Raw genomic sequence first — 24,536 nt, 5'->3', positions numbered from 1 at the left:
GCCTTCCTTTTGATGGAACTAACTAACCCGCATTTGCCTTACATCGAGATGAAAACCGGGAAAACCTCCTATGGTTAGCGTTAGCCTGATGGGGACTCTAACCCAAGATTCGTTTAGCACTGAGGATATTTTACGTTATCATTGTGGTTGTGCCGGATGCGGAACCACTGTTCTTATAGAAAGTATCTTGGTACAAGTATTAGTATATATGGGTTATTCTCACGAAAACTGTCATTTTTCAGTTCATAAAATCCCAAAAAAGTAAAGNATATATATATTAGTATATATATATATATCTTAGTATATTATATAAAAAAGACTCGAATTAACATAATACCATTAGTACCTATCGCTAAAACTAATTAAACATCATTGGCGTTAATAATGGTAAGGCGATTTTTTTTCAATATTTACTTTCAATATTTGCTCAATATTTACTTTACTTTTTTTTGTATATAAAGAACTACTTTTTCTCTATTGATTTTGCTTTTCAATAAAAGTACTCATTTTATTCGAATTTTTACCTGTTACCAAAATGAAACTAATATTTTTATTATCATTTTTAGTGTGAACAAACAACTACTTTTTTCAAAATCCGCGAAAAATAGCAGAACTATTATTGTCGCCTTTGATGCTAAATTACATGTAGTTTTAAATACTGCCGATATTGTTGTTGTAAGTGCTAATGTAATGAGAAACTATTGTACAAAGGTACATTAAATAGGTACTGTAGTAATAACAAGTACCCTAATACCACTATCCTGCACATTTATACGATATGCAACCTTTTTTTTAAAATTATTATTATTTGTTGTATATATTATTGCGGCTTCATAGCATTAGATTTACCGTGTAGTGTATCTACCACTACAAAATTACAATTACAATTCTCTAGTATATAACACATGCTAGCTTGATTCTATGTTGGGGTACCTTTTCATAGATGAAGATTGACATCGTCTATAACTCCTCACCCCACATTGGTGACCCGGACGTGATTTGAACACGCCTACCTTGACAGTAACGCCCATTTCTACAAGAAAACGCCTACCTATACAGTAACGCCTACTTCGATGGATGATTCACATTGAACAGTTGACTTGGTACTTGTGATTGCGGCATTATCCACCTCCTCGCACTGTTGCTATTCAGTCTCGCCTCGATCACGCACAACGTCGGCTTGCATACTTATGATTACTGGACTTCTAACGGCAACACAGGGAACAACCACGACCATGAACTTAATACAGCTCTCACGATCAGCACGCAAAAGTACGGTGATCTTAATACAGCTATCCCGGCTTCTCACAAAAAACAGCAATCAATCAATCAACTAGTGGTATCAGTTCATCGAATTCTATCACAGATAAAATTCTGGTGGGGGAGTACTGTAGTGTATCTACCACTACAAAATTACAACTACTATTCTCTTTTATATAAGACATGCTAACTCGATTCTATGTGGGGGTACCTTTTCATAGATGACGGTTGACATGGTCGATTACTTCCCGCCCCATAACCGTAATATGAGGTAGGACTTTAACTCATTAAAAAAAATATTAACTATATATATAATTTAAAATGTGACATTCTGAATTTACCCCAATTTTCCCGTGGTTTAATAGATAACTTCAATTTCAGTTTTTTAGTTCTTGTCAAGTTTCCTTTCTTTAAGTTTATAGAAACACGCTTGAAAAGCTTCAATAGTAGCAAAAAAGTAGTTCACAACACTTATAACATATTTTATTTAAAACATCAAATATATAGTGTTACGAAACATTTAATAATACAGACAGATTTTGTACAATTGGCATGCTTTTAAACAGCTAAAATATTTCGGTCAAAAATCAGCAACCAAGAATTTTATTCTTGATACTGAGGATTGAGTTCTTCACTTTTTTGTAATCATAATTACTTCTTGGGTGAAGTATATCATTATCATTTGACTAGAAAGATCGTATACAATCGTACACAACAAAGAAATATACATATTTTTACAGGTCCTTCACTTCATCGGCGGGCTGCTTCCAAACCTGCAAAAAAAAAAATAAAAATAAAAAAAATAAAACGCACAAAATAAATAAATTACTACATAAATGATATATTTAAAGAGGAACAGGAAAGTATAATTTTGGAGTATAACGTATAATTGCCCTAAAAAAGAAAGTACAATTGCCCTAAAATTATATTTTTACAATCCGTGGCTATCACGAAATCAAAAAGCTTATACGTTAAGTCTAATAGGTTAAGATAGAGTGACTTGATTTTTTGGGGAAAAAGAATCACAAAAATTAGCGCATCTATGACTTTTTTAAAAATGTTTTTTAGTACACTATTAAACAATGATTATTTTTCTGAATAAAATGAATTTTTAAATCTGATAGCTCATATATATATATANTATATATATATATACTGTCCAAAATGTTTCACAAAGCGAGCGTGATTGATTTCGAACAAATAAGCACATCCAGCTTAAAATCGATGGGTATCAGCTGTTACTGATCTGGGAAGTAAGGGCGGTTTCTGCGCAATGATGAGCACATTGCCTCAATCAAGCCGTAAAACAAGAAATTTTAAAGTTTTGACCTCCATGAGCAAAACGGCCTGTTGCAGAAAGGATTTACTTATTTTTCTTACTGATTATTTAATAAATAATCTGTTATTTTTACCCAGGCAGCACCGAGTAAATACTATACTTGGATATACTATCTTAAATTACCCCGAGGAACAAATTATTTGTTGTATTTATACAATTGGAATTTTGATTACAGCTTGATTTTTAACAAAGGAAAGGTGCAACATAGCAGCATAGACTTTGTGCAACATAGACTAAAGCAAAAAAAACTGGAGTAAAGCACTAATGAAAATACATAAATTGACATTTTATAGTTTTCATTTCTATTAACAAGAGCATTCCCCAGTGTCTAAATGACAAATAAGGTAGAGAAATAAAGAGTCAATTACGTGTAAAGTGGTTCCACCGATAGGAACAGAGGGACAAGTTTGAACAAAGAAATAATGATGGGGAGATAAGAAACAAGGATGTGGTTATTTCGCGGAAACCCCAGGGGGCAACACATTAAATTGAAATTGCTTTAAAAAATTTGGGAAACGCTGGGAAAGATCATTAACTGAACTATAAAAAATTTCAAAATATAAAATAACTCCCGAAAATCAAGTTCAGAAGATGAAGAGCGCTGCTGAAAATGATTTTCGTAGAAGAAAATCAAACCTGTAATCTAACTGTGTAGAGCGATACAAGATTGGTTAATATCTTTATTTTGGAAGTATCTTTCGTACTATTTTACTCGGCGTTTAGTTCCTTAAACGCACTTGATTTTGCCTAATTCGGGTGTAGAGATTTAAAATCTGAAATTAGTTTTTCTCATAAAACTATTGTTTTTTAAATGAAGTTTTTAGTCTATTTCTGTCGAAATTTATGCGTTTAAAAATGTTATAAATAACAGCGTACGTAAAGTTTACGACAAACTTCTAGGAAAGTTAGGGCACATCATCAGGAATAAAAATTGCATTGGAGCCCATGTTTTGCAATGCAGCTGGGGGAGCATTCCAATTTTGATCTGTTCAGAAGCGCACAAAGAAATTGTTAATAGCAGGGAAGCGCCACTTTCTAACAACATTTCTGGGTATGGGTTCCTAAGCAATTTTAATCCTGATAATGTACCCTAACTCTCTTAGAAGTTTGTCGCAATATTTATGCGACTTCCTATCCAAAGTAACGTTTTCAAGCTTGATGTTGTTGTAGTAGTTGCAGTTCATTTACGTCGCACTAGAGCTGCATAATGGGCTATTGGCGACGGCCTGGGAAACACCCCTGAGGATGATCTAAAGACATACCATCACATTTTTGAACCTCTGCAGAGGGATGGCACCCCCGCTTCGGTAGCCCGACGACCTGCACGCGAAGTCAAGCACTTTACGGTAGAACAGTTTAACGAGGACCAATACCNGATAAATCACTTACTCTTCAGTGTACTTGCGGGGGATTCAAACTTGGTTAAGTTCGATTCTGGCAACGGTGGTATGAGGCACAATTCCTTGCCTTTTGTACCTTGGCTGTTCGAAGTTGTGCAGCTGGAAATTTCTTGTTGTGGCCAACACTGGTGGCAGATGGGCTTCAAAAGCCTCCTCAGGCCACGTCGGTGGGGCCTCCTGGACAGTACGTACACTATGGGATCTAAGATGAAATTGAGGGCCGTGCAAACGTCAGCTATCCTGAAGAATGGATGATTCGTCATGTCGGGATGCAATTGTGAGATGATGACAGTTGCCTGGGGAAAAAATACATAATTAGTTCTGACTGGAACTCTTGTATAGTACAGTTTTCAGGAGAACTCCTCTAGATACCGGTCTCGCGTCGTAGCGGGTACTATGGTTACTGGGAAAGGTCACTTCGAATAGGGGTGGGGTTGAATAGTTTTGTCTTAATCTTAGCGTAGGTCATCGTAAGTAAACCAATCGACACCTTCTTTCCTCCATTTCACCCCCATCAGAAATGTGCTCTCGCTTGTTACCATAGCAGCAGACAGCCCCAGGCTTTTAGTCTGGAGGAGTTCTCCTCAAAGTCGCAATGTAAGTGCACTTTAAGAAACGAAGTCTTTTAATATCTTCTATTGACAAAAAATATTTGTTCGTTAAAATGTAATGTCTTTCTAATATTTATGTCTTGCCAATGATTTTAATGAAACAGTATATTTAAAAATGATGATGAATGATTTGCCAATTAAGCTCTCTTTCCACGTTTTGTTCATCTCTACCTATAGTTTGTCTAAAATAAGACCTCCTCCAGACATTCGTCTGGACCTGTGGCGGTGACTATGGTAACGAGGTATGACTATTTCAAGTAGGGGTGTGGAGTCACTGTTTTGGAGTGGTTTCGGGTCGGGTCGGCGAGAGATAGGGAATCTATTCGGTCTATTGTGTTAGTCTTAGAGTGAAACTACCCTCCCTAAAATGCGTCATTCTTCCATAGCACCAGAGTGCCTCAGACCTTGTGGAGAGAGGAGTTCTTAGCTTAGACAAACTATATGTAACATTCATGTAAACAGAAGAAAAAATTGATGCGAAATCAGGTTAAGTGCATAAAGAAGAGTGCCAGAAGTTTGCTCAGGATGAAAGAGATGAAGAGAAGATTCATTACGTCATTATCTTCGAATTAAAAAAAAATTTCTTGGTTAAATTGCGAAGCATTCACATCAACCAGTTCCTTTGGATAAAAATAATTACCTGTATATCATTTTATTTCATTTTATTACCAGCGGTAAACAGGCAACCCAATTCTGAGTTCACGATTATCAATGTTTAACTTCATAGCCTTATAATTTTGAAATTAATCCAGAAGATAAAGAATTTCCTGGATCAATTAGCCTTTGTGGAAGACTTTTTTGATGGTACTAACCCACATTTGCTGTGAATAGGGAGGAAAATCACGAATACCTCCCACGGTTAGCCTGACGACAATGGGATTCAAGTCCATGAATCGTCTACCACTGAGGATAATTTATGTCAGCACTTTGGTAGGTGTAAGTCGGGAAGTCAATTCATATCAACCAGCTAACGCTGGGAACTTGAGTTCCCTCATTGGGAGGCGAGTGCTCAATCTCATGAGCCAACGCGGCTCCCTGTATATCATTTAACGCTATATGTATCTATGCGATACTGTACTACCAATCTTAATTTAAAAATTTTCAAAATTAAATATGGGTAAATATAATGGGCACTTACCATTTGCGGCAACCAGCATACTACAAAAAATATGCAAAGAATAACCATAAGCTTTGCAAAAGAGAGCTCTTCTTGTGTTGTGTGATTAAAAGATAGTTCTCTATGATCTTTGGAAACAGTCGTGCGTCGGACATGGCTACTTTCTGGACTTATTCGACACAGGGCACCGACTACAGCAAGGTTACACGTTACAATCACAATGCACATGGTAGTGCCAAAACCTGCAACAAAGACAACAAAGAAAAATACGCTAGAAATTGGTTGTAACAAACAAATGGAAAAACAGCCTGCGAAACAGATAGTGGTAATGAGTAATAATATAAGATCTAAACTTTAAAGTGTGGGACAAATATAAAGCTTTCCATACTGGTAAGTGTTCTGAAAATTTTATTATCTTTAATTGATACTGTTCTTGTACGTTGTTTTTATATATTTTATTTGTATTGTTATTTCAATGTTTATTATAATGTATATAAGTTCATTTTTTAAATACAACAAGTAATTGAAATCTTTTGTTTAGCATTGTTTAGTTTGATTGAATTTTACTTAATATTATGCTGTATATTGAAAGTGCACGCATCTACAAATGTATTGAGTCCTTCTGAAATTGGATAGAAATATTTTTGGTGCTACTTTGCTCCCTGTTACAACAATATTTAGCAATTTGCATCATCGCAGCAGAGGAAGAAACCCAAGTTAGAGAATATTAATCATGTCATTAATACTGTAAAGGCGTATAATTCTTTCCACAAAGACAATCAACTGGCATCTTAAAATTTATTTATTGACAATGCAACAGGTGCAAAAAACAGACATATAAAAATAATATCAGAGACGCAAAACCACCATCCTCTTTTTACCACTCTTGATCCTGCAAGTAACGTTACAATCATGGCGTTATTAAATGCATTATAGCAGTCAAGCCTGGCTTTCCATCACCTTGGCATTTTAATTATTTATATGCTTTTAACGATATTTTTTAAATCCTTTCCATCCAATTTCATCCTTTTAACGATATTTTTTAAATCCTTTCTCCATCCAATTTTATCCTTTTAACGATATTTTTTGAATCCTTTCCATCCAATTTCATCCTTTTAACGATATTTTTTAAATCCTCTCCATCCAATTTCATCCTTTTAACGATATTTTTTCAATCCTTTCCATCCAATTTTCTTCTTTTAATGATATTTTTGTTTTTAAAAAGTGTTTAACACTGTGTCATAGATCCAAAGCAATAAGGAAAAGAAGTACATGCAATTTGGTCCGATTACAAACAGTAATCGCAGTTTTCAGAACTGCCGAATTTCTGCACGCTCTTGAAATGAACGGTTTGCGCATAGGGACCAAAAATATTAAACAACTGGAACTTATTAAACAGCACAAGCAGTTAAATAAATAAACCCTAGAACTAGAAGCGGTAAGATAATACCTGATTACAAAAAACTTCATTAGTTTCAAAAATATACAAACAGTAAATAACAGTCGACTTGTTTCAAGAGCTTCAAAAAGTAGGCGCCCATTTTCAAGACTTGTCAGGCGTGAATGAGAAGAAACAAAAGGGATTTGAAATAAAAACGCAAAGTTGGCAACGAAGAATGTAAAAGAAAAGGTGAGAAACAAAACAGGAAAAACCATGTGCCGAGAGAGTTAAAAAAGATGAAAAATAGAACAAGAAAAACCACGGTGGCCGAGAGGATAATCAGGGTAAAATGCATTTTCATGCTCTATGGAGAGTAGGTGAAGAACTATTGTCGTTAACAAGAGAATCAGCATTCACATGAATAAAACAAGATTCCAAAGTATCAAGATGATCTGATGTGGCTGGGGTGAAAATAATTTTGGCATAGTCGAAATTTAACTTATACCCAATATTCCAAGATGTGCAGAAATTGATGATATCTCGATTTCTTGAGAACGAACATATTTATTATGATCCTTAAGCCTAAATTTTGTTACTCCTCATTCACATCTGACAAGTCTAGAAGATGGGCGCACATTTTTGAAGCGCTTGAAGCATGTCGACTGTTACTATTTGTATATTTTTGCAGCGAATGAAGTTTTTTTTTATAATCAGGTTAATGCAAAAGTAGTTTTTCTATTGATAAAAGGCAGAGAGAAAGGAAAAAGAGGAGAACGGACTGTTAAGGTCGGATATTTTTCGATCAGCTTCTGATTATAACTAATAAATTTAAAATATTGAATGAAATTAAGTTTAGGACACAAGTCTTCAGATAGTTCAGAACCAAACAGGAACTTACCAAACATGAGATAGGCATACCCTATATCCAGTGGCTCTGTTGCCTGCCGGTAACGAGAACAAATATAAGCTCCGGTCTGCACGTCCAAATGGTAGTACACTCCGAATCCAGCCAATGGAAGAAGAACAATGAACATAACAAGGAACCACTGCACGAATATGGCTCGTTTTACTACTTTATGGGTGATATGCTGAAAAATCAAAAAGCAATTAAAAATTTTAGTACATTCTATCACCTATAAACCACACAAATTTACAATTTATATATTGACTTCTAGGAAAATCGCACCTGAATATGCTTTTTCTGGTATCTAAATGTGCTCAGTAAAGGACTGAAACATTTAAACATGTAAATTATAAAAATAATTAACAAATTAAATTAATTGCAAGTGTCAGTAGCCGCAATATAGAGTCTGTCTAAAGAATGCTTTAAAGACCTGGTTGAGCTGTAAGATTTTGAAAAAGAAATTAAATGAAAAATGAAAATTAAGGAGATGAAATAACTACTTTAAATGATAATTAATATCTTGCGCAATTTATATTAATTTTTATTTTAATGTGATAATTTGTTATTAATTCAAATTTGCACCAAAAGTTTTGTTTCATTTCATTAAATATTTTCAAATTTATAGCAAGGAAACGTTATAAAAGTTGTATAAAGCAAACGTAAGACAAAAAAAAAAGTTTTTTTCTTTACGAAAAATTTTAATATTTCCATAAATATTAAGGATAAGAAATTTATGCAATTATTGCATATAATAACCAAAGTAATCAAAACGAGCTACAAGTATATTGTTATATTTTTTTACATAAGGTGTTCAAAAACACTTTTTTTTTGTTCGAAATTCATTGTCTGCCCCTAAATTGTGAGGAAAATTTGAACTTTATGGATAAGTACTAGAAATTGTATGCCTTAAACACTTTTAAAGTTATGAAATAATCGACAAATTTTTTCGGAATTTTTAAAAAAAAAAGGTGGAGAATACAATGACATTTATGGTCATGAGCTATTATATACTTTTTTATCCTAACGATTTAGCCTACTTTATATTAATATGTGTCGCAACATTTTTGACACTTCCTCAATGTTCCCTGCAATAAAATTGCAGGAAATATTTATACACAAGCTGTAAAATTCCCTGGAAATTTTACAGCTCTTATTATCGATAATGTTTACTTAATATTTTAATTGTTAACTGGACACTTGCAACTTGGCCTAACCAATTAGGCCTAACCATGCGATTTAATTGGATACCTATAAGTGACATCACGCGCGTGTATTGAACCTAATTGGCTTCTGAATCGACAAATGCCAAGATTTACCTACGATGACGTTATTTGCAGGTATTCAATTGGTTTAAAGTTATTTAAATTTAAAATCAGGTTAAATAAACTTCTAGTTACACGTCTTTCATTCTGCACCTAGAGTGTCATTGAACTTAAGAGAAAAGAGGTCACAATTTCGTCCACGTGAGAATTCACTTTATTTAATTTTATTTATTTTTCTAGCAAAATTATTTTCGCTCTTCCAATAGTTGGTTATATCAAAAAATGTATTGTAATATTCACTGGAAATATATTTTCATGCAAAGTTTCTAATTTTACTCATAATCNTTACACGTCTTTCATTCTGCACCTAGAGTGTCATTGAACTTAAGAGAAAAGAGGTCACAATTTCGTCCACGTGAGAATTCACTTTATTTAATTTTATTTATTTTTCTAGCAAAATTATTTTCACTCTTCCAATATTTGGTTATATCAAAAAATGTATTGTAATATTCACTGGATATATATTTTCATGCAAAGTTTCTAATTTTACTCATAATCTCTATATATATTTCTCTTACACGGCGACAAAAAAAGTCTCATTACAACTCCTCGAATGGCAACGCTAGAAAATCGACCAATGATTGCCGCTAAAAATGTCACATGGCAAATCTACCTGAGCTGGCTCAACATATAGCGTTTTTAAAAATGGAAACCGAAATAGCCAGAGAGAGCATTCTTACCAAATGTGATTTCTTTCGAAATTCACCCTATCAGCTGCGGCAATCTCATACTATTAAGCTAGGCAGAAGTGAGTAGTCTTTGTCGATAGATCTCTATTTTAGCATTTTGTCGAGAGCGCTTTTTTTCACGAATTTATATATTACGAATTTATTTAACGATTTTTGATTTATATCACGAATTTTTTTGTTTTATTATTGTTATTAGTTTTTTTATTGAAAAATGAGTCTCAGTCGTGGTGTTATGCTTTAAGATTTTATACTATAGCACATTTCTAATAAGTTTAACGAATTACATGTCATTTATTTGAATTCAAATTTATTTTAATGACATAGTATTTACTAAAAAGATGTAATTTTTTTTTAAAAAAGGAGCTGTTATATGGATTTGAATGATTGTTTTGAATTCTTAGAATTTTGTGCATTTGCAATGTACCTAAGTTAGTAGCGAGCTTGGTTTGTGAAGCAAACCATATAAGATTGTGTAGCAATTTTCGGGGGTTGGCGAGCGTTAGCGAGCAGGGGGCACAACCCACTAGTTAATTATAAAATCTAAGCTTAATCATTTTAAACTAATTTAGCAACTTTAGACCAAACAGTGGTAATATCATTATAATATATTGTAATATATTAACAGTAGTAATATCATTGTAATATAATTATTGTGCATATCATCTCATCATGTTATATATAAAAAATGTATTATTAAACATGTATTATACTATAGATTATTACATTATTAATATAATATATAATAATCTTATACATTATACTAGCAATATTTACTTAAATACAATCCCTCTTATCTAACAAATAAGGCACTTAAAAATTCCGTCCTAGTTACAAGTTTTAGAGCTTCTCCAGTTACAAGTTTTAATCTTTCCCTATGATTTAGGTATTCTGCGTTTTGATAAAAACTTAAAGAAAACTCACCAATTAAACAAATCTGTAATAAATTTCTTTAACCCATTTAGTACTTAATTTCTGACTTAAAAAACATTTTACAAACTTGATAATGTATTAAAATTACGATTATGGATATTTATCTTGTCATTTTTACATCGACTTTATTAATAAATTGCAGGAGCTTTTCAGCATCGGGAGTGCTATTAAACGTTGATTAAAAGATCAAATTTCATTTTTGACATGGAAAATTACGTTGTCTTTTAAAAGAAAAGATGCTGTAAGCATTATGTCATGTTTGGTTTACATTTTTTTTTTGTTTAAAATTTACTATCTTTATAAAAAAATAACAACATATGCTAACAGTTTGCTACGCATAAATACATATAAATCAATAGTGCTCGATTTTGACTATTTAAGGTCATCGGATTTGTTGAGGCATTTAATCGGCAGCTAAGAAATGCATATGATCATTGAATACATCCATCGCGATGGACGAGATAATTCGTCTCCCGCACGAAGAAAAAAATTAATAGTGCTCAATTTTGACTATTTAAGATTATCGGATTTGATTGCTAAGAAATGTATATGATCATTGAATACTTCCATCGCGACGGACGAGATAATTCGTCTCCCACCCGAAATGACAATTTTGGTACTATTACCGTACTGTAAGGTTTTATAGCCGTCGTTGAACAAGCCGACTCAATTTTTTGGGTTTACGATTTCTAATGTTCAACTACGAAGCCTTGTAATTTTGAACCCAACCCAGAAGACAAAGAAACTTATGGATAAAGTATTGGGAGAAGTTTGTCTTCATGGAGGATTTTTTGATGGAATTAACCAGCATTTGCGTTAATTAGAGAGGAAGACCACGAGAACCTTCCACGGTTAGTCTGACGGCAAGGGGACTCTAACTCATGATCCGTCTACCACGGAGGATATTACACGTCAGCACTGTGGTCGGTGCAAGCCGGATGCGGAATTTTTATAGATCAGCTTTCGCTGAGATTCGAACGCTATCCCCTGAGCCATCGCGGCTCGTACAGTAAGGTTTAGCAATACTAGTTAAAAAAAACTGGTTAATAAGAATAATTCTGGTTGATAAAACCAAATTCTTGTTAATAAAACCAAAATATGCGGCATTTAAATCATTTATTTGGTAATTTTTCCATTTATATGGTAACGATTAACCGGAAATTCTGTTTTTCAAAATTATAGTTTACCATGCATTTAGTAAATACAAAACTTAAAAGTAAATTTTACGGAATAATTATGCTATGCCATGCTTTATGCTATCATGATGCAATAACCATGCTAATCAAATTTTATCATATATAATAAATCTATATTTTATTGATAATTTTGCCAAACCCATTACCAAAGTGCTTCGTTGAAAGTTACCGAACTTTTTGGTACTTCTCATCGAGGCAGAAAGTAATCATATTCTGGAAAGTAATCATATTCCTGAGAGTAATCATAATCGAGTCAGAATTTTACCATATTCTGATAGTTTTGGGGACAGTTTTTTTCTTAGTGTTAATCTAAGCGCTCTGTGCTGTTTGTATTAGCGAGTGTTGTTGTTGATTGCAATTGATTATTATTCTTCAAAGTAAAATAAACAAGTTTTTACAAAAATTTGAGTTTTGCTTCACTTTTAGCGAAGCGGAAAAACCCTTAGAGCAGAGGGTGAGATAAAGGCAAGCCATTGCCAGGATGGAAGTGTTAAGTACTTACAATGAAAATTATATAACAATGATTTATTAATTATTAATGCTCCAAAAAGCGCTGTTTTGACATATCGACACATAAAATATGGAAGCATTATGCTTCAAAATTCCGCAATGAGCAGACAACACGAGTTGCATGATTAAACAGTTATAATAAAAGTCTTCAATTATTTTGACCACATAGACAAAACAAAAATGCATTTTAAAATGTGAGAAAATATCATATTATTCAAAAATTTGGCGGCGCCAAAACTGTGCTTTAATAACGTTTAAATAAGCTTATTTAGAAATTTATTTTGTAATTTGGAAATCCGAAAAATAGTTCTTATAAAAATTTGAGACACTTAAATAACAACATACAGCAATTTGGTTCAGCGGGAAACTATAATTTTTCGATTAAGTTATCCTTTATTCTTCTCATGTCTAAGACATTAGTTCCTAATTTCTCAGCTCTCTCGTCTGAGAATTATAATCTTATGTCGAAGCTTTGACCTTTTCCACCTTTTGCATTCCTCTATTCAGTATCGATTTCTTAATAAAAACTTTCTTTTGGGGTTATGTTTTCTCAGTAAATATATAGTAGTTGAATTAGGATGACTTTTTTTAGGATCATAATTTGTTTCTTGATTTTAAAACAATCATTATTCAATAAAACAAGTGTGTTTGAGTCATGCATGGAAACCAAAATATTCTATTACTTGCCATTTTTGCAGGATAAAAGTTGCTTAACTTCTTGTGAATTCTTGCATACTATTCACAGTAAATTAAACTCATACTCACTTTCTATTCATAGTAGATCAAACTCATACTCGCTTTCTATTCATAGTAAATTGAACTAATACTCGCTTTCGATTCATAGTAAATTAAACTCATACTCGCTTTCTATTCATAGTGAATTAAACTCATACTCGCTTTCGATTCATAGTAAATTAAACTCATACTCACTTTCTATTCATAGTAAATTAAACTAATACTCGCCTTCTATTCACAGTAAATTAAACTCATACTCCCTTTTTATTCATAGTTAATTAAACTCATACTCACTTTCTATTCATAGAAAATTAAACTAATACTCGCTTTCTATTTATAATAAATTAAGCTCATATTCACTTTCTATTCATAGTAAATTAAACTCATACTCGCTTTCTTCTCATAGTAAATTAAACTCATACTAGCTTTCTATTCAAAGCAAATTAAACTAATGCTCGCTTTCTATTCATAGTAAATTAAACTCATACTAACTTTCTATTCATAGTAAATTAAACTCATACTTGTTTTCTATTCATAGTAAATTAAACTCATACTATATTGAAGGATTAGTTCTTCTAGAATGTTTTACTGTGCGAAAAAAAAACTGACATAATTAAATGAAATCCAAAAATGTCGAAAAAAGTTGTAAATAAATTAAGCTACGTAATCAATAGTAATTTATTAAATGAATACCGAGTTTGTAATTAAACCAACATTAAAACAGCAGTCCTAATAATTACACGTGTACACTAGGCTCAAGATGTTTATTTAAGCCTATTATTAATTAAAGTAATAAATATCAAGAGGCAATAAAAAATATGCTATTTACGTATTAAATAAATAATTCCAAGAAACTGAAGTGGTAGGGAATTACCTGATTAAAAAACTTTATTCGCTCCAACAATATAGAGATTGGAAATACTAATCGACATGTTTCAACAATAGCCGAGAGAGAAAAAAAGATGAAAAACAGAAACAAGAGAAATCACTGTAGCCGAGAGAGGCAAATAAAGGTAAAATGCATTTCAACGTGTAATGGAGAGGGGGGAGGAACTAATGTCGTTAAAAAGGGAATCAGCATTAATATAAATGAACTAAACTTCCAAGGCATTAAGATGTGACTGGTGGGGAAATAATTTTTTCATAGTCGAAATTGAATTTATGTCCAAGATTTTAACAATGTGCAGCAATTGATGATTTCTCGAATTTTTAATAACGGGCAAATCGTGTTCCTTAAGTCTAAATTTTAAAACACGTCTAGGGTGTAGCCAAGGTCACACTGACAAGAAATGTGGTGAATGCCCCAGCGATTATCGGAGCTAATAGCATCTTTAAGAGATTTCCAATTTGATTTTGTTAACTGGTTCATAAATGACTTTAAAACAAAAATGGAAGAGGATATTGACAGTTTTAGAAATAAAAAACTGGGAAAAAAATTGGTAAAGTAACAATTTCTCTGTTAGGATTAGAAGAAGAGGTGCGTTTGGGTCTAGTGAGTTTAGCAGGAGCTGAATCAACTTTAGAATGGTTAGTGGCAAATGAGAAGAGGAAGTTAAGTTCTGAGTTTAAAGAGGAAAAGTCAGAGCAAAGGTTAAGTGGGAGGAAAACAAAAGTATAGAATTCAGAAATTTTCTGGCAATAATGGTAATTGGAATTAACATAAGAGGGCAAAAAGACGGCAAAATATTTACGATAAACAAAGGTGAAAGTGATCAGTTTATTCAGTTACAAAAGCATGCATAAAATGTAATGTAAATCAGAAATAACATGAATGCTGTCTTCAACCGAGTCGACAATCGAAAGTAACCCTTGAAAATTAACTATCACTATCTAAGAGGATAAACTTACTGAACTGTTTGTTACTTAATTACTAGGATTTTAACCATCTAAAATTATTAAAATATTAGTAGTTCTTAATGAAAGGTCAATCTTTTCAAGAATGGTACTTAAACATTATTATTTATATTCATGAATTGCAAACTTAATAAGTTTTGAAAGTTCTCTTTCTTTATTTTAATAAAATTTCTTTTTTTATTTTAATAAAGTGTAAATTGGTATAATTAAAATGTGTTCAAAGTATAGCAAATTATTTGAAATAGAGTTAATGGAAAATTATAATGAGAATATAATAAAAATTACATAATAATATAATAAAAATTACATAATAATAATTATATAATAAAAATTATCTAAAAAAATTTATAATAAAAATTACATAATAAAGTTTACACAATCAGAATTAAACAATAATAATTATAAATATAATAAAAGTTTAACGTCTCTTTTATCCACTTTTTTTTTTATTTTTATTTATCAGTTTGTTGTTTGTTTTGGACCTTAAATCATACTTATCCTCCAATTTTCATCAAAATTCTAAAAAAAACCTTCACTATTAATGAAATTATACCTAGAAAAAAATCAGAACCTTAAGGATATACTCATTTACATAAAATGTATAAAAATTTTCTTGACTTAATTTAATGCTTTAAAAAATCAGTTGATTTAAACTAGCATTTTTTCTACTAATATCAAGTGATTCAAATCGTGATTTAAATAATGCCATCCCTGCTTACAAAGATTGCTATAATAATTGTTAAAAAGTTTCATCCAGATGAAACATTTTTAGAACAGAATATAACATTTCATTATCTTTAAAAGCCTTTTAAAATTTAATTTCCTCTTTGTTGCGCTCCATTGGTAGGTTTCAGTGAAAAGAATTTCGATAAATGCAACGTAAGGTTTTATAGNTCGTAAAAATTTAATACAACCAAGAACATCTTCGAAACCCACTGGGCAAAAGAGAACAGATGCATGCATCTTATAAATAATTCAGTTTGGTTAATAAAAAAAAACTAACTTTTTATGGTCTTTGCTTTTCGTTCCATTGTTTAAAATCATTAAATACTTCAATTTTTAAACATAATGTTAATGCTTGATAAACTAATTTATTTTTAACACTCGCTTCGAAAAATTGTACTTTTGTTACCATATCCTTTTTCAATCGATATTTATTTTTATACTAAAATTTGTTCTAGAAACATTTTTGCTATACTCGATTGATAATATATTATTGAGACAAATTTTTTTTAAAGATTATTATTTTCTTGTTAGAATGCACTTTCGGCAATTAAAATTTTGGTTTCAAAAAAGAATTTTTGGTTTAATGAGTTTTCATCATGATCATAGAAAGTTTCATTGTTTAAAATCATTATAAATACTTCAATTTTCAAACATAATGTTTATGCTTGATAAACTAATTTATTTTTAACACTCGCCTCGAAAAATTGTACTTTTGTTACCATATCCTTTTTTAATCGATGCTTAATTTCATTTTAAAATTTGTACTAGAAACATTTTTGCTATACTCGATTGATAATAAATTAATGAGACAAAATAATTTTTTTTTAAATTATTATTTTCGTGTTAGAATACACCTTCGAACAGTTTGGTTTCAACAGCATTTTTGGTTTTAAAGAGTTTTCATCATGATCATAGAAAGTTTGATTACTTTATTTGAGTTTAGTCATAAAAATTACTTCTGATAGTCTGGGTCACACAATTCTGTAACTTATGCTTTTATAATATCCTTTCAAACGCGCTCTCTTGTCAAAAGATTAGCATTACCACAAATTCGCATATCAACAAATAAATGATTTTTAAAGAATAAAAAAATATATATGTATTAGTAAATCTACAGTAAAAACGCACCATAAAATGCATCCCACTATTCTCTATTTGCGCTTTTATTTCCATAGGGAAATTAATTATTAATTTGATTTAATAAATTAATGTCACTCTTTATGTTAATTTTTTAATTTAACTATTTACTTAATTCAATATTTATTTTAACTAAATTAATTAATTTACTTTATGCTTTCGACAGATAATATTAAAAAAATCATATTTTAGTCAAAGTTTTTTTTGTTTATAATATGGGCACCAATATTCTAATTTAGAGTGTGGAAAATCTTTTGAACGCTGTAATGTTATGTTTAATTTTATTTATAATTATTTTATTAATTTTATTTATAATTATTTTATTAATTTTATTTATAACTTTAATATTGCGTTTGATTTAATTATTTATTGAATTTAATATTTTAAATTAAATATTTAATTAATTTACGTTGTGCTTTCGACCGATAATATTTAAAAAATACGAAATGGAGAATATTCTAGTCAAAGTTTGGATAATATGGGCACCAATATTCTAATTTAGAGTGTGGAAAATCTTTTGAACGCTTTAATGTTACGTTTAATTTTATTTATAATTATTTTAATTTTATTTTTAACTTCAATATTGTGTTTGATTTAATTATTTATTGAATTTAATATTTTAAATTAAATATTTCATTAATTTACTTTGTGCTTTCGACCGATAATATTTAAAAAACACGAAATGGAGAATATTCTAGTCAAAGTTTGGATAATATGGGCACCAATATTCTAATTTAGAGTGTGGACAGTCTTTTGAACACTTTAATATTACGTTTGATTTTATTTATAATTATTTTAATTTTATTTATAACTTTAATATTGTGTTTGATTTAATTATTTATTGAATTTAATATTTTAAATTAAATAATTAATTAATTTACTTTGTGTGTTCGACAGATAATATTTCAAAAATATGTAATGGAGAATATTCTAGTCAAAGTTTTTTTTTGGGTGATATGGGCACCAATATTCTAATTTAGAGTGCGGACAATCAGAGAACGCTTTAATGTTACGTTTAGTTTTATTTATAATTATTTTATTAGTTTTAATTTTATTTATAACTTTAATATTAAGCTTTATTTAATTATTTTTTTAATTTAATACTTTAAATTAAATAATTAATTAATTTTATTTGTGTGTTCGACAGATTATATTTAAAAAATATGAAATTGTGAATATTCTAGTCAAAGTTTTTTTGTGTGGATAATATGGGCACCACTGTTCTAATTTAGAGTGCGGACAATCTGAGAACGTTTTAATATTACGTTTAATTTTATTTATAATTATTTTATTAGTTTTAATTTTTTTTTGTAACTTTAATATAGCGTTTGATTTAATTATTTATTGAATTTAATATTTTAAATTAAATATTTAAATTAGTTTACTTTGTGCTATGGACAGATAATACTTAAAAAAATGAAATGGAGAATATTCTAGTCAAAGTTTGGATAATATGGGCACCAATATTCTAATTTAGAGTGTGGACAATTATGTTGGTCGCTTTAATGTTACGTTCAATTTTATTTATAATTATTTATAACTTTAATATAGCGTTTGATTTAACTATTTATTGAATTTAATATTTTAAATTAAATATTTAATGAATTTACTTTGTGTTTTCGACAGATAATATTTAAAAAAAAATGAAATGAGAATATTCTTGTCAAAGTTTGGATAATATGGGCACTAATATTCTAATTTAAAGTATGGACAATTATGTTGGTCGCTTTAATGTTACGTTCAATTTTATTTATAATTTTAATTTTATTTATAACTTTAATATTGAGTTTGATTTAACTTTTTATTGAATTTAATATTTTAAATTAAATATTTAATTAATTTACTTTATGTTTTCGACAGATAATATTTAAAAAAAAATGAAATGAGAATATTCTTGTCAAAGTTTGGATAATATGGGCACCAATATTCTAATTTAGAAAGTGGACAATCTTAAAAAGCTTTAATGTTTCGTTTAATTTTATTTATAATTATTTCAGAAGTAATTTTATTTATAACTTTAATATTAAGTCTGATTTAACTATTTATTTAATTTAATATTTTAAGTTAAATAATTAATTAATTTACTCTGTGTGTTCGACCGATGATATTAAAAAAAAATTAAATAGAGAATAGTCAAAGTTTGGATAATATGGGCACCAATTTGGAGTGTGGACAATCTTTAGAACACTTTAATATTACGTTTAATTTTACTTTTTTCTTACTTTAATAATATTTAATTGTATTTCTAATTGTTGAACGTTGAAAGAAGAACGTTGAAAGAACGTTGATTGTTTTGATTCAACGATTGGATCTTCTTGATCTGACAGAGAAACGGACTTGATTATAAAACACATTTATCCAAAGAGAGTTTCGGGTAAAAAAAATGTTTAATAAGTTTTATTATGAAATTCAATATTATTAAACTTGATAGTTCAAATTTGTTATTATTAAATCTAATTTGACCCTACAAAGGACAATCTCCAAAGTGAAACTCGACGGATTTTGATTGTTGACCCACAAAATATGGTAAAAGTAGTCCTTAGCTTCAAATTATGGCTCCAATAATTCAGTCAGGAAAACGGTCGAAGGTGCCAGCCTTTAAATAGTAGTTTTTGTGTATTTTGCCATATTTCTGTCACATTACATTCTAAAGATCGCTTCATGAAAAAAAAATTTTTGTTTTCAATTATTTGTAATTTTTTATTGTTAAATTTAATTATGGTCAGAAAGATTTTGAGCTTAAAAACTTCTTGCGTCTATTTTATTCTATGAAAATTAAATGAAATTGGAATGGAATCGATCGAATAATTCTTCTGAAAATATATTGAAAAATATGACTTTTTAGAAATTTTTATATTCGAAAGTAGATTAAAATAAGGCAAAAATTTATTTATTTCGCAATTAAATTTTTTTTATCATTATTAATCTAGTGTGTGTGTCTACCACTACAAAAATACATTCCCAATTCCTTATCAAATAACACATGTTAACTCGATTCCATGTTGGGATACCTTTAGATAGATGAAGGTTAGCATTGTCGATAACGTCTTCCCCCACATTGGTGACCCGGACATGATAAGAACACGCCTACCTAGACAAAAACTCCCACTTCGATTTGAACACTCCTATTTCAGTGGATTTCCCATTGACTTGTGAATGCGACATTATTCACCTCCTCGCGCTGTTGCTACTCAGTCTCGATCATACACAACGTCGTCCTGTATATACTCGACTGCTAATGGCAACACAGGAGAGACCACGCATTCCGAACTTTATACAGGTCTCACGATCAGCATTCAAAAGTATGGTGATCTTAATACAGCTCTCCAGGCTTCTCACAAAACAGCAATGAATCAACTAGTGGTATCCGTTCATCGAATTCTATCACAGACAAAATTCTGGTGGGGAATACTGCAGTGTGTCTATCACTACAAAAATACGATTCCAATTCACTAGTATATAAGACATGTTAACTCGATTCTATGCTGAGGTACCTTTAAATAGATGAAAGTTAGCATAGTTCATAACATCTTTCCACAATTAAATATTATGCATAGAAACATTTTTTATTAGAAACTATGGAACCTATAGGATCATTCACTTGAAACTGAGGACGTCTAAAAATACAAATAAAAGTTTCCAAAATAATATCAATTGATTTTTTCGAGAATTTTTTTTCCCGATTTCGATAACCCATATTTTAATTATCAAAAATTTAAAAATCTGTCAAAAATGCGTAAGCTTACTGGTATGTTATAAACTTAAAATTTTGTCTTCAATATTAAATTAACGTTTTTTAATATAGCTTGTGACCTCATTACGATTGCGTAATAGTATAAGCAAATTCGAAAGTTAGATCAAAAGTTATTCAGCTGCGTTTTTTTTATGCGCATTATAGACGTAATTGTGTAGAAATTAATCAATTTGTTAAAATAAATATTAAAATGTATAAATAATTTTCCTTCCTAGAATGTATTTTTTCAACAACAAAGAATTATAATACAACTTTAAATTTTTTCACAAACTTAATTTTTAAAATCCTTTTTAAATTTTTAAACTTAAATTGCCTTTAAAACTTTTAACTTCTTTAATAATCTTAACTTCTTAATAATCTTCTTGAGTTTNTCAATTGTTGTTTTCGAGAATTTTTGAAGTCTAAGTATACAAATGAAAGTTTCCAAAATAACATCAATTGTTGTTTTCGAGAATTTTTGAAGTCTAAGTATACAAATGAAAGTTTCCAAAATAACATCAATTGTTGTTTTCGAGAATTTTTGAAGTCTAAGTATACAAATGAAAGTTTCCAAAATAACATCAATTGTTGTTTTCGAGAATTTTTGAAGTCTAAGTATACAAATGAAAGTTTCCAAAATAACATCAATTGTTGTTTTCGAGAATTTTTGAAGTCTAAGTATACAAATGAAAGTTTCCAAAATAACATCAATTGTTGTTTTCGAGAATTTTTGAAGTCTAAGTATACAAATGAAAGTTTCCAAAATAACATCAATTGTTGTTTTCGAGAATTTTTGAAGTCTAAGTATACAAATGAAAGTTTCCAAAATAACATCAATTGTTGTTTTCGAGAATTTTTGAAGTCTAAGTATACAAATGAAAGTTTCCAAAATAACATCAATTGTTGTTTTCGAGAATTTTTGAAGTCTAAGTATACAAATGAAAGTTTCCAAAATAACATCAATTGTTGTTTTCGAGAATTTTTGACGTCTAAGTATACAAATGAAAGTTTCCAAAATAACATCAATTGATGTTTTCGAGAATTTTTTTTCCAGATTTCGACTACTTCTTTAACCCATATTTTAATTAACAAAAATCAAAAACATTTATCAAAAATGAGTGAGCTTATTGGTATGTTATAAACTTAAAATTTTGTTTTCAATATTTAATTAACGTTTTTTAATATAGCTTTTGATCTCATTACGATTGCGTATTAGTATAAAAAAATTCGAAAGTTAGATCAAAAGTTATTCAGCTGCTTTTTTTTTTATGCGCATTATAGACATAATTGGGTAGAAATAAATCAATTTGTTAAAATAAATATTAAAATTTATAAATAATTTTCCTTCCTAGAATGTATTTTTTCAACAAAAAAAATTATAATACAACTTCAAATTTTTTCACAAACTCAATTCTTAACATGCTTTTTAAATTTTTAAACTTAAATTTTCTTTAAAATTTTTAACCTCTTAATAATCTTAACTTCTTAATAATCATCTTGAGTTTATTTTTAACTTCTTAATCTTCAACTTTTCCTTAAAATTTTAAATTTTTTATCTTTTAAATTTTTAACTTCGTTTAAACTCGATTCACTAAATTTTTAATTTTAAACATTTTTAATTAGGTTAGTAACAAATCAATACAAATATGAATACAAAACTTAGTAAATGACTATTTTTTCAATTAAAGTAAAATTTCTAAAGCTATCTGCTAAACAATAATTATTTTTTCGATCAAGAATGATTATTAACTAATTTTTTTCTCCATATGAAATATAATTACTTATTCCTTGGAAAACAATATAAATTTACTTAAACAATTAATCATTGTTGCTGTTATTCTAGAATCCAACTCTCAATTTGAGATCTCTATTTTGGGTATTTTTCATCTTTTTCTCCAGAAGAATGGATGATTAGCATATTATATTTTCCCGCTTTTTCACTATGTAAGGTCGTGATGATCACGTGACAGGCATGTGCCGGGAAGCGAGTAGAATCAAGTTGGAGGAGAAATCGATCTACAAGAAATATTCCCGAATTTAGACACGAAGAGCATTGTTGTTCTATAAAAATATAAGAACTTCTATAAGCAAGATGTGCCCTCGAAGTTAACAGATTGGATAAGGAATAAGTTTACTTATTTTATCGAGATTTTATGACGGTGTTTTGCATACCACAAGCATTCCGCTAAAAATATTTAAAAAAAATTTTCTAAAAATAAATTAGATAAGAAAATTCATTACTTTGAAGTATTTATTTCTATGCTATGGAGTTTGAGCATTTTAAAGTTGTATATAGTTTACAGGATTGCGACTTAATTAAAAAATAATTGCTTAATTTTTTTTTTAACATTTTATAATTTAAACTAACATACAGAATTGTAGGCGAAAAAGGCCAAAATATTTAAGATGTTATGATTTTATTTCATTTTATAACAGTCGTTAAATATCTGACCAAATGTTTATATCCGTAGTCTTGTTATTTTTTTAAACCCAATCCTGGAGACAAAGTATCTCCTGGATCAAGTAACGGGAGAAATTTACCTTTGTGGAGGGCTTTTTGATGAAATTAACCCTCATTTAAGTTACATGAGGAGGTAGACCACGAAAACCACCCATGGATATCACAACGACAGGAGGACTCTAAACCCATGTGTACCACTAAGGTTATTTTACGTCATCACTGTATGAGACGGGAATTCGGTTCATCCAGCCATCGCTGGGATTCGAATCCTTCATTGGGAGGCAAGCACTCTGTCCCCTGACCCACCACGGTTCAAGATGTCATGATTGGATTTTCACGAAATAAGACGGGTAATTATGGTAATAAGGCAAAATTTTAATTTTTTTAATTAATTAATTCAAGTCGTGGTGGATCAAGGGATAGAGAGTTTGACCCAGGATCGATTCTCAGCGATGGTTGGTTGCTTCAAATTTTGTTTCCAGCTCGCACCGACTACAGTGCTCATGTAGAAATATCCTCAATGGTAGACGTATCATGGGTTAGAATCCCTTTTCAGTTAGACTAACCGTAGGAGTCAACCTTCCAAATCAAAGGAGCCTATTTCAAGTGCAAATGAGATTTTTGTCTAAAACGAACTGCAATAGAGGAGGATAGGATGTCCTGTGACAGGGACAAGTTTTTATATCAAATAACATGTAGATAGATTCCAAATGTCACTTGGTGACAAAGTTGGAAAGCATAACTTATCTCATGGAGAAAAACAGAATGGTCAAAATTATCAGAATGTGGTAAAATTACCTCTATGGGGACATCAAAAAGCTTATTTATTTTTAACGTTGTACTTCGGTTATGATTTTGGGGAAATTAATAATTAAATTTGGTTGGTTTTATAATGCGTGATGAAATTTGATAAAAGTGGTAAAGTTTGGTAATTTTATTATTACACCTTAGAGCATGGCCTAAAAACTATTTATTCGGTTAAATTAACTTTTCAGTTTAGTAATTTTACTTTATGTGTGGTAATACGAACTAAAATTTTGAAAACCAGAACTTCTGTTAAACCGTTACTGCATGAATGAAAAAAATTATTAAATGAATGGTTTAAATACCGTATATTTTGTTTTTATTAGCCTGAATTATGTTTTTTTTTGTGTGTGCCAGAAATGTCATTACTCTTGTTGTTGTTGTCGTAGTCGGCCATTAAGGCAGAATAGGGCTATTGTTCTTGTTT

General features: G+C 30.0%; 1 protein-coding gene across 2 annotated transcripts in view; it reads right to left on the bottom strand.

The window, feature by feature from the left end:
• Positions 1–1,727: 1,727 nt before the first annotated feature.
• LOC107456972 (prostaglandin E2 receptor EP3 subtype-like) overlaps positions 1,728–24,536 on the bottom strand; it is a 95,792-nt gene continuing 72,983 nt past the window's right edge. The window contains exons 3-6 of one of the 2 annotated variants that reach the window (XM_071185698.1): positions 8,007–8,196; positions 5,749–5,969; positions 3,989–4,295; positions 1,728–2,033 (exon numbers count right to left, since the gene is read on the bottom strand). In XM_071185698.1, the coding sequence (XP_071041799.1) occupies positions 2,011–2,033; positions 3,989–4,295; positions 5,749–5,969; positions 8,007–8,196 (741 nt within the window). In that variant the 3' untranslated portion in view covers positions 1,728–2,010. The remainder of the gene's footprint in view (positions 2,034–3,988; positions 4,296–5,748; positions 5,970–8,006; positions 8,197–24,536) is intronic. The other variant, XM_071185697.1, reaches the window with a different exon arrangement.

Source organism: Parasteatoda tepidariorum, chromosome 9 (genome assembly GCF_043381705.1).
Source record: "Parasteatoda tepidariorum isolate YZ-2023 chromosome 9, CAS_Ptep_4.0, whole genome shotgun sequence".
NCBI classification, from domain to species: Eukaryota; Metazoa; Arthropoda; class Arachnida; order Araneae; family Theridiidae; genus Parasteatoda; species Parasteatoda tepidariorum.
Note: the sequence above shows the minus strand (reverse complement) of the source record. Positions and strands in the feature narration are given on the sequence as shown.